Source organism: Cuculus canorus, chromosome 1 (assembly GCF_017976375.1).
Source record: "Cuculus canorus isolate bCucCan1 chromosome 1, bCucCan1.pri, whole genome shotgun sequence".
Taxonomy (NCBI): domain Eukaryota; kingdom Metazoa; phylum Chordata; class Aves; order Cuculiformes; family Cuculidae; genus Cuculus; species Cuculus canorus.
In genome coordinates, this window is record NC_071401.1 from 169,653,653 (window position 1) to 169,670,545 (window position 16,893).

Below are 16,893 nucleotides of genomic sequence, written 5' to 3' on the forward strand. Positions count from 1 at the left end.
GGCTCTGTAAACAGTCCCTCCCCAGCTTTCTTGTAGCCCCTTCAAGAAATACTTCACCATGAAGGTGGTGAGACACTGGCACAGGTTGCCCAAGGAAGCTGTGGCTGCTCCATCCTTGGAGGTGTTCAAGGCCAGGTTGGATGAGCAGCCTGGTCTGGTGGGAGGTGTCCCTGCCCATGGCAGGGGGGTTGGAACGGGATTATCTTTAAGGTGCCTTCCAGCCCAACCCAATCTATGGTTCTATGAGTCTACGACTCTATGACACTTCCTCCCAGCTTGGTGCCATTAGTGAGGTCGCAGAAGGGGACACTCGCCCACTCCCCGGTCACTGACACAGCCAAGGCACAGACCCCGGCCCGAGAGCGGGAGGCAGCTGGGCGGGCTCAGCGCCGCTGGGTCCTAGCGCCCGCCCGTCCGCCGCCCGAGCACGTTGCCGGGCGACGCCGCCGCGTTCCCGGCCGCCGCATGGCGCATCCCGCCGATCCCCCGCCGGCCTCGTTCTTCGGGGCCGTGGCGCCCGGTAACCCCGTGGTGGACAGCTTCGAGGCCGAGCTGCGTGCCGCGTTGGGCTGGTTGCGGCGGCCGGGAGGCGCGGAGGAGGCCCCGCCGCAGCAGCACCGCCTGCACCGCCGCGGGTAGGGGCTGCGCCGCCCCGGGGGAGCCCCGGGGAGCCCCTCGCTGCTCAGACCCCGCTCCCCTCTTCCTCTGCTCTTCCCCTGCAGCCCCTTCCCCGCCTCTCCGCCCGCCTTTCCGCCCTCGCCGCTTCCCGGCTCCCCCCTCACCCCGCATCCTTCCATCCTTGTCCCTGCCCGGAGTAGGAGGGTTGGAACTAGATCATCTTTAAGGTCCCTCCCAACCCAAACTATTCTATGATCCTATGATCCTCAGAGCCCTTCCCGCCGCTCCCCTGGCCTGGGAGCGAGCCAGATGGTTCACCCAGGACACCTTGTCCAGTGTGCCAAAATACCAGTGGGCCCTTTTGCTTTCTTTTATTTTAATGAAAAACCCTTCAACATCTTAACACCTCCTTTCTCAGCACTTCCTAGAAGTTAATGCTTTAGCAGGAAAAAGCACAAGGTGTTGTGGAAGTCACACACCTGTGACAGCTTCACCTGTGTGAGCCTCATGAGGTTCAACAAGGCCAAGTGCAAGGTCCTACACCTGGGTGGGGGCTTCAGTACAGGATCGGGGATGAAGTGATTGAAAGCAGCCCTTCAGAGAAGGACTTGGGGGTGCTGGTTGATAAGAAGCTTGACATGAGCCAGCAGTCCAACTGTATTCTGGGCTGCATCAAAAGAAGTGTGGCCAGCAGGTCAAGCGAAGTGATTCTACCCCTCTATTCCTCTCTTGTGAGACCTCACCCTGGAGTATTCTGTCCAGTTCTGGAATCCTCAAGATAAGAAAGATATGGAACTATTGGTACAGGTGCAGAAGAGGCCACGAAGATGATCAGAGGGCTGGAGCATCTCCTGTACGAGGACAGGCTGAGAGAGTTGGGGTTGTTCAGCCTGGAGAAGAGAAGGCTCCAAGGAGATCTTATAGCACCTTCCAGTACCTGAAGGGGCTACAAGAAAGCTGGGGAAGGACTATTCATAAAGGCTTGTAGTGATAGGACGAGGGACAGTGGGTATAAACTGGAGAGGGGCAGATTCAGACTAGATATAAGGAAGTACTTCTTCACTCTGAGAGTGGTGAGGCACTGGCACAGGTTGCCCAGGGAAGTTGTGGCTGCCCCATCCCTGGAGGTGTTCAAGGCCAGGTTGGATGGGGCCTTGGGCAGCCTGGTCTAGTGGGAAATGTCCCTGCCCATGGCAGTGGGGTTGGAACTGGATGATCTTTAAGGTCCCTTCCAACTAAACCATTGTGTGATTCTATGATTCTGAGTTGGCAGCACCACTGTTAGCTGTATCCAAGCTGCCTGAGCTTTCTCCTAGGAAAATCCCTCCACAGTGCTTGGAGCAACTGGCATCCCACCAGCAATGTGGCGAGGGTGAAAGCGTGTGGGCACATACATGCCTTGAAAAGATGTGCTCGCAGTAGGGCTACACAAGAATAGCATCACACAGATCTTTTTACGCATATGTCTTTGCCTATGTTAGTATATTTTTATACACATTGATGCAGGAAGAGCATATGGCAAGTATAATTGTGCATATTTGTTTGCTCGCATACATGCATTTCTGTGGGTACGCGTAAGTCTAGATTTAGTAATGCAGTTAAGATAGAGCAACTGGAATCAGTGTATGATTCATAGTGCATGCATATGTCTTTAATAGATTGTGCATTTCTCATGTGGCTCTCCATACTGCGTTCATGTCCATTATGAGATAAGAGTTCAGCTGCTTCTTTTAGGATAAATCACTGATTTTCTATCATTATTATCTAACCAGTGTTCTATTCTGAATTTACAGTTCTTTAACATGAAAAATGAAAGTTTCCCAGCTAATAAAAATCTCATTCAAACACAGCACAGGAGTTTGGTTACAGGGTGGTGCAGCTTCTGACCTTATGTATTTTGCTCGTTACTTCTTAGGTGTAGCCTACAAATGACCCTTCTCTAAAGGAGCTTTTCAGGAGGTGCTCAGATTCTGCAGCCTAGCATTTGTCTGCACTTGAGATCTTTCCTTTTCTAAGCTGTTTGGATTTCTAATTTTTTTATGTGGCATGTTCATTGTCAGTTCTAGGCCTAGATCTATCTCGCAGGTGTCAGTCTCCAGGCTTTTTCCTCCAATGTTCTGAATTCAGTATGTTGGCTTTTGATTTAAGTGCTTTGCCATTTTTAAGCCTTTGTGTGTGCTTCAGACCTTTTTTTATTTTAGCTGATGTTTTCTTACTTTGAAAGCTATCCCCTTTAGGCCCCTTAGAAGAAGGAATGCCACTCAGCTGCTTCAGACACCACCAAAATTGCTGATGATGAACACATTCATTGTATCTTCTGCACCTTCACTGTATCTTCTGGTTGCAAGTTGGCTATGCTGAATCTGATCTGTTTGCAATGTCATACCAACTTAGCATTTTTTGTGAACAGTGTCTCCCTCCAAGCATTTCTTTATGTTAACCTCTGGACTATTTTGACTGCAGTAGACTCCATCTTATTCAAACTGGTATTTTCTAGATGTGGCCCATGCCCACACATAACTTAGTTGGCATGAGAGCATTTCCTCATTCAAAGAATTCTGCAGCATTCTTCATGGAGATGACAACTAATGCTACCTGGGTCTTGATCCCAGAAGTCACTGGTAGCGATGATCCGTATCTAAGTTCCAGGGCATTCAGAACATTGGGTAATGGGAAGCTCCCAGCAGCTCTACATCCGCTGGTGTTCTTCGTTTGTATAGGGGCAGCATAGAGGCAGAAGACTGGAATTCTAAGTATTAGCATATGTTCAGGCAGCTAGCAAAGTTGTGAGTATTTACTTGTGATTATGGAATTTCAGGGTTGTTTCTCCCTTGCCTCTCATTATTTAATAACTCAGAATTGAAGCATGTGCTGCTTGCAGAACCAGCCTTAGTCTGGTTCCTAAGACTTTCTGAAGGTAATGGCTATTACAGGTGCTTTCCTAAATGCTCTGAAGACTTCTTGCTCTGTCATTTCTCATGCTACTTTTCATAGCATGGGTTGAGATCAAAGTGTTCTTGTTATTTGAGGAGCAAGAAAACCACACATGGCAAGTCTGATCGGATTAGAAAAATGGAAGTGTCAGCTTCATTCCTCTAATGCTGGCAGCCTTTGGTGTTGATAAGTCACCAATAAGGCTGTAATTTAGGCACTTGTTCTAGTGTAAGAAACAAATATTACTGAAGACCTGCCCCGTACTGGAATAATGATTTTTTTCAATCACAAGTAGCAGTCAAAAGCATTTTCCCCTCAATTAAATGAGAAATTGTTTTACCTCATTTCTCTTGGCAACCAGGCTTTGAACTATTGGCTTTATCCTCTGTTGTGAGGCTTAGCCACCCTTATTTAATAAGACATCTTTTGATCAGTATCAAAGTATCCTTTACTACCTGTAGTAAAGACTTTTGGCCTGGAAGGATAGCCGTGTGGGCCTTACCCTGTGCACACTATTAATGGATTGATCCTAGGGAAAATGTTCTTGTTATTCATAGAGTGGTTAGAAATAAAGAAACTTCACCTCTGAGCCCCAATAGCCCAGTATTTCTTTTAAGAATTCACTTGCTTAGATTGTTGTTCTGGTGTCTTACAGCCTGTTTAAAGGAAAGGCTGATGAGCTGCCTGGGAGGTGTCTTGCTCTCCTCCTTTGTCTGTGTCAAAGAAACATTCCTGTGTCATGAACTCACTTGTAGCTAGTCACGGCACTATAATAGATACAGGTTACCTTGAAAGTCCAGTGAGATTTGTCCCTACTTCTAAACCAGTTTATTACAGATTTGTTACTCATTAACGCATGCATCTTGTGTTAATATGAGCATTCAAAATAAAAAATGAAGTTGACCTTCACTGGGGACTTTCCAGCTGATCAGTCATAGACAAGTCTATTAGTTTCACCTTTCAGATCTTTAGTCACAGTCATTCTTACTATCAGTGACTTTACAGCCTTACAACCCAATAATTACTACTGTTTCCCTTCTTTCTCCCCTCCCCCACTCCAGCAGTGTCCATTGAATTCTGGAAGTTTTTTCCTAAGCCTCTTCCCTTGGTAGTCTAAGGGAATTCTGCTCTGAGGCCTGATGGATTCCTTCACTTTGGATCCTCTGCAGATTTTTCCCTGCTAGCTGGACTGATAGCCTTCTCTTAGTATAAGAAGTCAGTAGCCACCTAGGCTGTTAATTGCCTCTGGATGGACCAAGAGGGACTCATTTTCCATTTAGAAGGTGCTCTTCATTAGACCAGATGCTATGATTTCCTTTGCAAACATAATGTCTTAGAACATTTTATTCATACTGTTGCTTTTGGCCTAGTTTGTGCTATTAGTGCATTTTTCCTTTTAGGATACACCTCTAGAATGTCCTACTTATTTCTTTGCTGCTTACTTTGAAGAACTGAGAATTGTGCTGACATGATACTTTTAGAAAAAAAGGATTATGATTGTTCTAATTCTTTGGAGTAAAGATCATTTTGACAAGTTTCTCATACAGCCATCTGTTTCACCCTGAAATGTGAAGGTGGCTTGCAGCTTTCTGTATGGAAAAAATGATGTTACTTGTGTTTTTTTTTTTTACTGGGAGTCATCTTATAAGCTGAAATGAAGAGCTGTCTATGAGAGTATAAGAATGGATTCTGAATTCTGAATGTCAGAAAGCAGCTTAAGAAAATGTCTTGCATTCTAGTCTACTGTCACTGTCTAAGAGGTTGGAAAGTTCCAGCTACCTCACACCAAGTGAAAGGTTTACATGTGAGAATTCAGCCAGAATGTTATTTTAAAACATTAATTCCTCTCTCTTCAGTTGTTTTCCTTCCTTGTAAATTGTGATCTATGAATAATTTAGATCTTGGGCTTTCACAAGGCACTCTTTGCTGAGGTTTCTGTACAAGTGATTTGTTAAGAGAATAAATATAAGAGGTGCCTGGCACTGTGAACACTGTCAATACCATTAATAATTCGGTAACAGCATTCTTTTCTGAAAAATCACTGTGCTTTTTATCAGTTTGTAGGATCAGTCATTGTTTTTCAATTTGAATATAGCTTTCTTAAAGAAGTCTAGGGTGGGAAAGTTGCACACGTCAGGGCACTAGCCGATCAAACAACAGTCACTAAGGACTATAATACTGGTGTGATGTAGTCATTTCTTCTGTAGAGAAGGCAAACTGCTTAGAACCAGTTCCTGTATATGGGAGGCCTGCTGGTTCAGACGAATAAGTAATTTGTTATACAAAGTCATTCTTGATGACAACTGTGACTACAATAATAGGCCGAAGCAATAGAAGAGTATTGCAACTATTGCCATAAAATCCTTTCTATTTTAACAGATGTGTAATTTGCTTCTCTCTGGATCCTACTCTACGATTTAAAATTCCTGAACATTTACTGCCAAATGCAATTAATGCTGGAGGCTTTCTAGTGACTTTCTTCTTTTGTGATTTGTGATATAGGTCTATATACTGTGAACTCTACAGCTCTGTATACCATAGCTATATATACTTTATGGCTCTACGGTTTCTTCCATCGCTGCCAATTCCTAAGTTTGCTGCTGCCTGGCATGCATTGTTAATTTGGGATCTTTTTTCCTGCTCTTAGCATTTGTAGTTTTCCGCTCAATAATTACTGTGAGTTATAATTCATTGAGTTTCTTTAAAATATCAAATTGTTTCTTCAAACAGAACCTCTCAAATATTAGCTGAAAGGTGGGAGAGATTTTCCATGTGTGACTATGTTTGAACAATGCAAGGGGATTAATACCTAGACATCTAAGCAAGAATTTACACAGGATAAAATACATCCTATTTTAAATGTGTGATAAAAAATAGTAACAGAAATGAAACTGAGAAGTGTTCTTGGCTGCCTGTTAAATCCGGTTTTAATGATCACTTGTTTTGAAATATGTAGAGGTTCAAATAGATTTGGAAGAAAGGAGTTTTCACAATTTGAAGTTTTCCTAATTTGTTTACTTGTTTTGACAGGTCTGCTGCTAGTTTGATCTGAAACCTTTTCTCCTGTATCTTTTTTTAGAGCAAATACTTTGTTCAATATATGGATCAAATATAAGCCTCGACTGCCAGAGTGGTATTACAATGAAAAACTTCTGAAAGTTGGTGATTCCCTTGTTCAGATCAAAGTAAGTCATGTGAAAATAGAAAAGGACCAATCACTGGTCTATGCTTCATTATCTTTCTATGCCACTTTAATCATATTTTACTGGAAGCTGTTTAGAAAGTACCAGGAACTTTTAGCAAATAATTCTAATGAGAGTTGCTTGTTTCTATCTCTTGCTTGTTATTGTAAAGTTACCCTGATTTTTTGATGTATTTTCTATATCTGTATTTTCTATGCATGCCTTGCCTTTTTAAACACCCCAAAATATTTCTTTAATAATTTGTTTGCCATTTTGGCACAGTAGAATACAATATCTGATTATGCCTGTAGATACTGCTTAAGTACATATTGACAAAGATAAGGCATTGGTGGTTTGTTACACTGAAATGTCAGTTCAGTGCTCAGTTAACCAAACGTGACTATAAAGAATTGCCAGGAGAGGAACAAGAGAACAAAAAATCAGGGGGCAACTGCACATTGTACAACTATATGAAACGATGATGCTCCTGCACCTTGAATTCTTAAATCCAAACTAAAAAATATTCAAGACCTAGACTGATGGAGACTTTGAGAGTATTTGGGGGATGTTTCACTGCATGACTCTATTTAGATTATATTCTTCTATAGTATTTGTCCTTTGTATCTGCAGGGAAAAAACCCTCAAAGGCATGCCACTCATTGCATGAGTGATATTTGCGTCAGAAGATCATGTTGTAAAGTCTAGGGCTTTCAATGGTATCATACTTGGCAACTGCTGTTCTCACAGTGTACTCTGTAAGAAGTTATTTCAAAAGCATCAAACTCTGCTCTGTGTATTTTACACTGGCTTCCCATGGTGCAGCTCAAATGTGGTAATTTGATCCTTATGTTGAAGGTGCTTAGTGATCAGGCCCTAGATTGCCTGAAAATAATCTAGAATTCTGAGTAACGTCTTCTGCTTGCAACTTCAATGCTCTGGTGTAATGTTTTTCTAAATTTTTTTCTAAATTTTCTAAAATAAAGTTTAAGTTATCGATGTCATACGAAAAGTTGGTTTGCTGGCCAGCCTAAAATTGGAAAACTTGGAAATGATCTCTCTTTGAAACTCCCATTTTAAAGTATATTTCTTTGACTTTACATATTTGATTTTCATTGTAGTCATTCTTTTACCCTGGAGAAAATTGAAAGAAGAAATACATGATCAATGTTAGTTATAAATGCTAGATGAAAAATTCAGCTCCTAGTTGAATTTCAAGCCACCTTTGTGTTATATAGTAATTAATAGTCTTTAAAATTAATTATTGAATTCAATTAGTTGGTGGGTAAGCACCTACTTCACTTTCTGTCCTCCTGCTATTTTTTTTAGTGCCCTCACTTTAGGCTCCTTTCTATTATACATCTGCTGTGTGCCTTTTAGGACACACCTAAATTCATTATGTCATATATCTGGAAATTAGCCCATTAGTCATCATACGAATTAGTACTGACTCATTTTTTCTCCTCCCTCTCTGCCTGTGTGTGCCTGTATGTGCCTGTTATCTTTGGTCTTATACATATGTTTTAAACTCTTTGGGAGAGAAATTACTGTTTTGCTGTAGGTAAGCAGATGTGATCAACAGCCCATAGCTGTCCATGGGAAGTTTCTGTGTATGGCAGCTGCTTTCACACAGCAAAGAGAACAATAGGCCTGTATGAGTTAGACTTCTCAGATGATTAAAAACTCAGGGTATTACCGCAGTGGTCAGAATTTATATTGAAAAAAGGCGGGTGCAAGGAAATACTTTCGAATTTTCTGTGTTTAGACATTAAAGTATCATTTTAATGAATACAAATCAGTTACTTCCTCTCCAATTTATAATGATTGACGTGTATGTGCTAGAATTAGTGAAGTTAATAGAGAAACCTCTGAGTAGTCTTCCCTGCAGGAAGTGGTGGAGGTGATTCAGTGAGTGGCACTTCCATGGCTGAGTCAGAGCTGAACCATACTCTCAGCATGATGTTAGAGTGGTTCAGCATGCTGCTGGGGAGCTTTGTTTTGAATGAGACATAAAGCTCAACATCCTGTTTGTTAATAGTTCTTAAAGACCCAGTGGCAATTTATACTCATGCTGACTTCTTGGCAATATGTAAAATCTGGTTGTTTCATTCTGTTCTGGTGCATCTTATTCTGAAGTGTTTGATTTCTGATATTGAGTCACTCTTCCTCTCTGCTTTTATAAAAAAGGGCTTTGACGTCAGGAGAAGAGGGGAGAGAGAAGTGATAATGTCTGTATATTGTTTATGAAGTTCTATGTTATGAAGTACCTTTCTCAGAAGTGTAGTATCATTATCATCACTGTTGCAAAGTTGCAGGACATTCCAGGAATCCTTTGAGTTTTTCACAGGGTCATGCTTTACAATTGTTCTCTGATATGTCATGTTTATGATTAAAAAAAACAGAAGCTCCCAAACCACAAGTTTTTCAGTACTTCAACCTTTCATATGCTGAAAGTGTTCACTTTTAGAAATTACATTGCTGAATGTCTGTATGAAACATTAGCATTTTATTTCTAGCTGCTCTTTCACATTGATACCTTTTTTTCATAATGATAATAAAACTCCCGAACTTTTTATAGTAATAGAAAGGTAATGTAAAAACAATAAAAATAACATAGTATTCATTCTTTAGGAATATAAGTTGGCACTTCTACAGTGCTATGGGAGATACCTTCAGCAGTTCGTTTCTGGAAACCTTGATGAGATCATAGATGATGTCCATCAATTTAAATCCACCTTTTTTCCTAATGGTTTCAGAGACAAAAATGCAATGCTTACGGTAGGTGTTTAGTTTTTTTATTTGTCATGCATTCACAGATTCAAAATAAGTAGCCCATTTTATCCTCCACAAATGTACTTCCAATTAATTGAATTAATTAATTGAATAATTAATATAGTTTGACAGTGATCTCTACAGTTGGAAAGGGATAATGATAATATGTCAAATTATTAAAATTAAAGGCTTTATATATATTTTTTTGGCCAAGTTTGTGGGGCAGCTTTTGGTTTTTAATGTAACACTAAGGAAGTCACAGAAATGGAATTGCAGGGCTTGAAACTTCCAGTTTCAGTGAATTAACTGTAAAAATTAATATAATTTCAAATATTATCAGGTTAGTAGGCTTCTGAGATGTTGATAGTTACTGACTGGCTGTGTCCCACTTAGCTCATTTTTCACATATTGGTTTGTTCAGATGAAACTGTATTCCAGACAAAGACTAGTGTACATTATGTTAGGTATTACAAGGCCAAGTAGGAACAATGCATCTGTAGAATAGAAGGGTAATGGATAAGAGTGAGAAATAAGGTATATGTGATATAGATGGAGAACTACAGAAACGTTAAGACTTGCCTTAATTTACAGAGGAAGTGAAGCCAAGAATTAAAGCCAGATTCTTTGAATATTAGTTTAATGCTTTATTTATCCTTCCTTCCTACACCTGTTCCAGCAGCCCTATTAGACTAGGTGCATTTTCGTCCTGTGAGGCAGTGGAAACTGAGGCTAAGGGTACAGCAATCTTAAAGCTTTAGCACTTTCTCAATATTCTAATTCTTATTTCAATGTCATGCTGTTTGTTTTTTTTTTTTCTGGTATGTTTGATCTCTTAATACTTACCATTTTGTTGTACTTCGCTGATGTAAATGTAGACATATGCATCTATTTTATCTCTATGTATTAATTTTATATATGTTTCCATATGTTTTAGTTCCATGCTTTGCAACAGAGGAATGTTTGCACTTATCACATGGTTTGCAGCAGTGACAGAAATCTCCAGAATCAAGAGTCTCTGCAGACTTGTTTCAATGTCTTGTCCTTATTACGAATCACTATGCAAGTGGCTCTGCCTCGGGAGGATTTGTGTTGGCTTATCTATAATGGTACCTCAGGCTTTCCATTTACATTTCGTTGCTAAGCAAAACCTGTGGAGGAAAACTTTATATATGTTCTTTATGGTCAGCCCAAGGGTCATGAATAAATCTCTAGTTAGTCTTTAATAGCAGTAGGTTTTTTTATTTATTTTTTTTTAAATAAGGGATTTTAAAATTCAAGTTTCTACATAGGTTTAAATTAAAACTAAAATACACTCACCTGGCATTCTTAAGTCCCACTACCTGTGTATTGGGTGTGTCTGTGTATCAAGCCTAGCCAATAATCTAATCTAATTAGAAGTTGATAATAACTCAGATTTCCTCCAGTTCCTGAGCATTTTTTCTGCAATTTGTGGCAATACATTTTGTGCCTTGTGGCACATTTGATTGATAAAAAGAAATCTTCCTAATGCTGTTCCATTCTTGCTTATTGGGATAAGAACACCCTTCTAGCTGTGATAGTTGACATTGTGATGCCTCCCGCTTCCACAGGTGTCCCTTTCTGAACTTTGTACAGACCTTTTTCCCAGCCTGAGAGCTGCAATCTCTTCTAGGGCTGATTTTTTAAAAGCAGTTTTGTGACATAGCCTAAATTAAGTAAATTTTTGACAGGATTTTATTTGCAAGTCACTTTGATGTGTTTGAAAATTCTATTCACAATCAATTTTCTTCACTTAACTTACCATACTTAATATCACATCATAGTGATGTCTGCTAGGACAGTGGCATATCAGACTGAAAGAATCATGTAATCACATAAGGTAAGGTCTGTGAGGAGAGGTAATTTTTTTTGAAGAGACTGGCATTTGGGGATAAAAATAAGATTTTTTTCTTGGTTATTTAATAGAAATTTGATAGAGTGCATTTTTAAGATTTCATTCTTTTATGATACTACTTAATTGTGTTGGTATTTTTGAAGCTAGAATTCTTTGCCCAAGATTTTAATGGATTAATCTTCTCTAATTTATAAGTAGTTATAGAAAAATTACTAGTTTATTTTTCATCCTCTGGAAATAATAACTCAGATACTAAAAGAAAGTTTCAGTTAGTTAGCATAGCACATTTCATGTAGCATTATAGAATTTACCTGTTTTTTACTTATTTTATTGTCTTTTTGCAGGTACTATTCATATTTATGCCATATGCAGACATCTGATGATGCGAGGTCAGTCTACTAAGGTATGGCAAAACAAATAGAAACATTTGAAAAACTTACAGAACACTGGAAAACGCACCTGTATTTTGCATAACACTGTACTGATGTATCTATTTTATTGTCATTGCCAGTAGTAGAACTTTGTCACAAGAGGATCAAATGTCTAGATTGCAAAACGGCCAATTTGTAAGCCCTCATGCCTTCAGGACTCTGCTCCTTCATTCCAGTTGTAGAATGAAGCCCAACATAAAGTCCTGCTGGCCTTTGAGATGGGATGCGTTAGGCTGTTTCAGAGGGCTCTAGATACTTTTTTGGGGGGCAACTGCATCAAAGTCGAAGAACCGATCTTTTGTTTTGTAAAATGTGGAAATGTACTGACATCTGGTGGCTAGGTTTTCAATTGTAAATACTTGATAATCACCTGGCCTTTTCTATTTAACTACGAGTGTGCTTTTTCTTTGTCTTAGCTTTACTTTTTTTCTCCTAAGACTTGAACAAAATCTGACTCAACATAGATCTAATATATTTTCTTATCTGTTTGTTATATTAAACTTTCATTGAGGAGGAAGTACATTTTTTTTGTCTTTGAACATATTTTATTGAAATCAGAAGTGATTTAGCAGCTCCTTTAATGTGTTCAGGCTTTTACTATCTAGGAGACAGAGGAATTGATTGTAGCTATTTCGAATTCTTTCAATGCAGATAAAAGGAAAATCTGTATATTGACTCAGTTTAGAATTAATGTTATGCATATTTTGTGTACCTCAAGGAACAGCTGACCCAAAGAAAACACAAGGGGAAGGTATCGTTCAATCAATTTAGTAGGACTAATTCTTAAAAGTAGACTGCTGCCATGACTATATTGGCTCTATATTTAAGAGCTGATAGTGTATTTCCACAGTTGTAAATTAATCTAAATACAGGCTGTCACCAGAGAAGGTAGAGTACATTTCATCCCAAACAAGCTTACTGATCTGGGTGAAAGCTAACTTAGATAAAAATATCCCTAGAGCTGAGGCAAAGGATAGGGAGAACTCTCAAGATAAGAGCCGATGAGAGAGAAGGGCAGGACTTCTGTCTGACAGCGAAGCTGTAGTGAACTGGAGTGTTTAAGGTAGCTTGGAGACTGAACTATAATGTCTGACCACAGTTTCAGGTGGGAGAAAACAATAAATGCGGGAGGAATGTTTTGTAGTCAATAAAAAATGTTAAAAATCAATACAGTTTCTGTGATTCCTTTTTCCCTCTTTCAGTTTGTCCTACCAGGTAAGGTTAAATCTTTGTACGTGTCCTTTAGTACATTTATATAGTTTAAAATCTGGATTTTCTCAATATAGGTCCTGGAATACTTACTGTGGGCCAGTATTTGCATGGAATCATCCATTCCGCTCTTATCTGTACATTACTTGACGTGGAGAGCTACCCTATATACTGCAGTTTCTCAGTGTTATTTTGATTGTCAAGCCGGCATTCACGGAGAGGTATCCTGATTTACTATATGTGGCATTTCAGATGCAATCAAATGGGAAGTAAATATTTATTTAAATATTCCTGCTTTTTATCAGATTGTATGTATTTAGAGTTCTGCTCATATTCCAAAATTGAACTGCAAAGTGGAGATGTGTTTCCACATGCAAATGAGTTATCAATTCAAAGCTAAATGCAGTAGCACTTTCTCGTATAATCATAGTCATAGACTTCTGGCATTAAATAGTGGCCAACCCCCATGCCTGTATACAAAAGGTATTTTGCAAAGGTTTTCTTTTTGTTTTCAATTGTTAGTCATGACCTGGCTTTGCAGTCATCTGAGTTCAAGAATTATATGCTTCTCAAATTAAATACCAACGTACAGAATATGAAAACAGAATAGAATTTTTTAATACTTTGGACAGGTATTTGCTCGTCGTGGTCTGATTAAAATTGATGAACTGAAGCAGTTAGAAAATATCAGTTGTTCGCTGGAAAATTCAGAGACAAAGAAGATTTTTAGAGAGGCCACCATAAAGGTATCATTCTGCAGTTCATTATAAACAGGTATTTACAATTTCTATGAACAGAACATGTGACACAGTTACTTACTTATTTTTTTGGCGTGTCAGATGTCAGTAATGATTTTCAAGAGAGCAGTATATGAATCCAGAAGAAAGTCAAAAAGCTGTGTTCAACCTAAGTTAAGAGTTAGCTGGAAAGAAGCCCAAAATGTAAGTCTAACATTTTGTATAATCTTTCTCTTTGTTTGCTATTTGCATGTGATGAATATGTGATATAATTCTGCTTAATACATGTGGTGCTGTTCTCAAGGAGAAAGTTTTATTTTCTGAGTTTGATAGTTAACAATTTATTATTAAAATTCAAAACAAACTTGAAAGGAGGGAAGATATATTAATTACTACTTTAGAAAATAATGATTTTTCTAGCATTTTGTTATACTTTGACAATTATATTAGCAATAAAAATAAGAGAAATCTTGTTCAAATTCATCACAAGTGTATGGGAGCCCCAAATTTGCCCTGCTATGTTAAATAACTGTGAAGGTAAAGAGGTACTTTGGAAACAAAAAAGTACTGTAGTTTTTATGTTTTTTTGCACTTAGATTGGCAAACTCTTTTAAGTCTTAAGAGGTTGTTTTTGAAGACCATTTACTTTTCTAGAAGATACTATGAATTAGATAATGGCATCCAGAATACAAAGTAGAGTGTTAAGGAAGTAATGAATTTCACTCTTCCTGTGTGTTCCTTACAGTCAGTGCCAAAAATGAGTGCTCCATTGGGATAAGAATTATAAATAATCAGAGAAAATGCTTTTTTTTTTTTTTTTGTGAGAGTGCATTGTGCCTTTTTTTTTCAGTCAGCATGCAGACTTCAGTATATCAAAATATAGTAAAGTTTATCATTATGTCATCATGCTACTATGTGGGTTCGTTGCAGTTATGATTCTTACTTAGATTGTATCATCCAGTTTTCATGATAGGTCAATAGGGTTTTTGAATTCAAAACCTTTCTGTACTGCACAGATAGAATTGAAAGTTATCATTTCTATTTCACTGTGCCAGAGAGGATGCCTCTAAGTGGCTATTCCCTTTGTGGTGGACAGATGATTGTTCTGCTTTCCCACTGTTTGCAACTGTGATCTAAATAAATTTAATTCCTGAAGTGTTCCATAAGAAGCTGGCAGAGAGGCATGAATGAAAGTACTAATCAGCAAGCTTCCAAACCCACGCTTTTATACTAATACTGCCTGCTCATTGAGTTGCTTTGCACTCATGTAAGTCAAAGATTGTGATCTCTTTGCACTGACACCCTCTTGTAATAAAAAGCATTATTCTGTGGGATGCTTTATGAAGTAAATTATTTTCTTTTGCAAATACTACATTATGAAGATTTACTGTTATCACAGTATCATAAGAGTAAAGATTTTAATCGCGTGGAACTTCTGGAAGTAATTTAGTCCAGACAGCATTTGAATATCTTTGAGGATGGAGACTCCACAACCTCTCTGGGCAACCTCTGCCAGTGCTTAGTTACTCCTAAAGTGAAAAATGTGTGTCCTGATGGTCAGCTTGTGACCACTGCCTCTGGTTCTGTCACTGGAAACCACTGAAAAAAACCCCTGGCTCTGTCTTCCTTGCACCCTTCCTTCAGGTACTTACATACATTGATGAGATCTCTCCTGAGCCTTCTCTTCTCTGGGTGAGCAATCACAGCTCTTCCAGCCTTTTGTCATAGGAGAGATGCACCAGTCCCTTAAACATCTCCAAGGCCCTTTATTGGACTTTCTCCAGTATACCTATATCTCTCTTGTTCTGGGGAGTCCAGAACTGGACACAGTACTCCAGATGTGGCCTCATAAGTGCTAAGTAGAGGGGAAGGATTACCTTCCTTGACCTGCTGGCAATACTTTGCCTAATGTAGTCCAGGGTACTGCTGGAATTCTTTGATGAAAGGGCACATTTCTGGCTTGTGTTCAACTTGATGTCCACCAGGACCCCAAGGTCCTTTCCTGCCAAGCTGCTTTCCAGCTGGGTGGCCCTCCAGCATGGACTGGTACATGGAGTTATTTGTCCCCACGAACAGGACTTTGCACTTCTCCTGGTTGAATGTCATGAGATTCCTGTCAGCCTGTTGAGGTCCCTCAGGATGACAGGACAACCCTTTGGCATATCTGCCACTTCTCCCAGTTTTGTGTTGTCTGCACACTTGCTGAGGGTTATGGGAGTTGGTGTCAAAAGCCTTACTGAAATACAGGTAGACAACATACACTGTTCTCCACTAGTCTGCCAGGCAGGTAATTTCAACATAGAAGTGTATCAGGTTGGTTAAGAATGACTTCCACTTTGTGAATACATGCTGACTACTTCTGATGGTTTTGTTGTCCTTCATAGGCCTTGAAATGGTTTCCAGGATTAGCCACTCCATCGATATCCAGTATTACCTCTCTTTTATGTTTGCTTTTAGTATACTCCAAGCTGAAATAGTTTTTTCCTTTGGAAAAAGATAGTTATGGTATTGACGAGGATTGCTCATTGTAGAAGTTATTTGAAAGCAAAAATAACCTGTTAGCTTTAATACTCTAAATACTGGTCAGATATTGAACAAATCCATCTTATTTCATCAGGTACACGTCTGATCTTGTCTGTAAGTATTAATTTGGAAGCTAAATTAAAGGATGTGGATCCAGCAAAGCAAAAAGGAATTTCCCGAATTTTTATCTAGCTAAGTGTACCTTGAAACCATTCTGAAGTGTTTTTATTTGGGAAAGTGCCAAATAAATAGAGCTGAAACGTCGATGGATTATGAAAAACATTTTAAAGTACTCTATCTCTGATTCGCTTTATGACTGGTTGTGATTTGGTAACCAGAGCATAGAAATAAAACTTAGCTGACAATAATGCAAACTTATTTTTGGTGTTCTGCCATGTATTTTTATGCTATCTTCTTTGAAATGTGCAAGTGAGAGAGCATCATAATTGTTTGCTTTTCACTGCAGTGCTACATATCCTAATTATTCCCTGGTTTTCTGAAAAGTGTGTAGAATTTAGCTCCTTATGGTCAAGTCTGTATCATTATAAGCAAAGATCTTAGAGCCTTTAAACTACATGGCCTTAATAGTCTCGCTCATAATTTTCATTGTATTGTTT

General features: G+C 39.0%; 1 protein-coding gene across 1 annotated transcript in view; it reads left to right on the forward strand.

Annotated features, from left to right (window-relative positions):
* The first annotated feature begins 258 nt into the window (after positions 1-258).
* The window catches only part of CFAP54 (cilia and flagella associated protein 54), a 108,867-nt gene continuing 92,232 nt past the window's right edge, over positions 259-16,893 (forward strand). Inside the window, 8 exon segments of the mRNA XM_054067432.1 lie at positions 259-635; positions 6,632-6,737; positions 9,363-9,509; positions 10,438-10,609; positions 11,721-11,779; positions 13,094-13,237; positions 13,649-13,762; positions 13,856-13,957. Coding sequence (XP_053923407.1) covers positions 259-635; positions 6,632-6,737; positions 9,363-9,509; positions 10,438-10,609; positions 11,721-11,779; positions 13,094-13,237; positions 13,649-13,762; positions 13,856-13,957 — 1,221 coding nt within the window.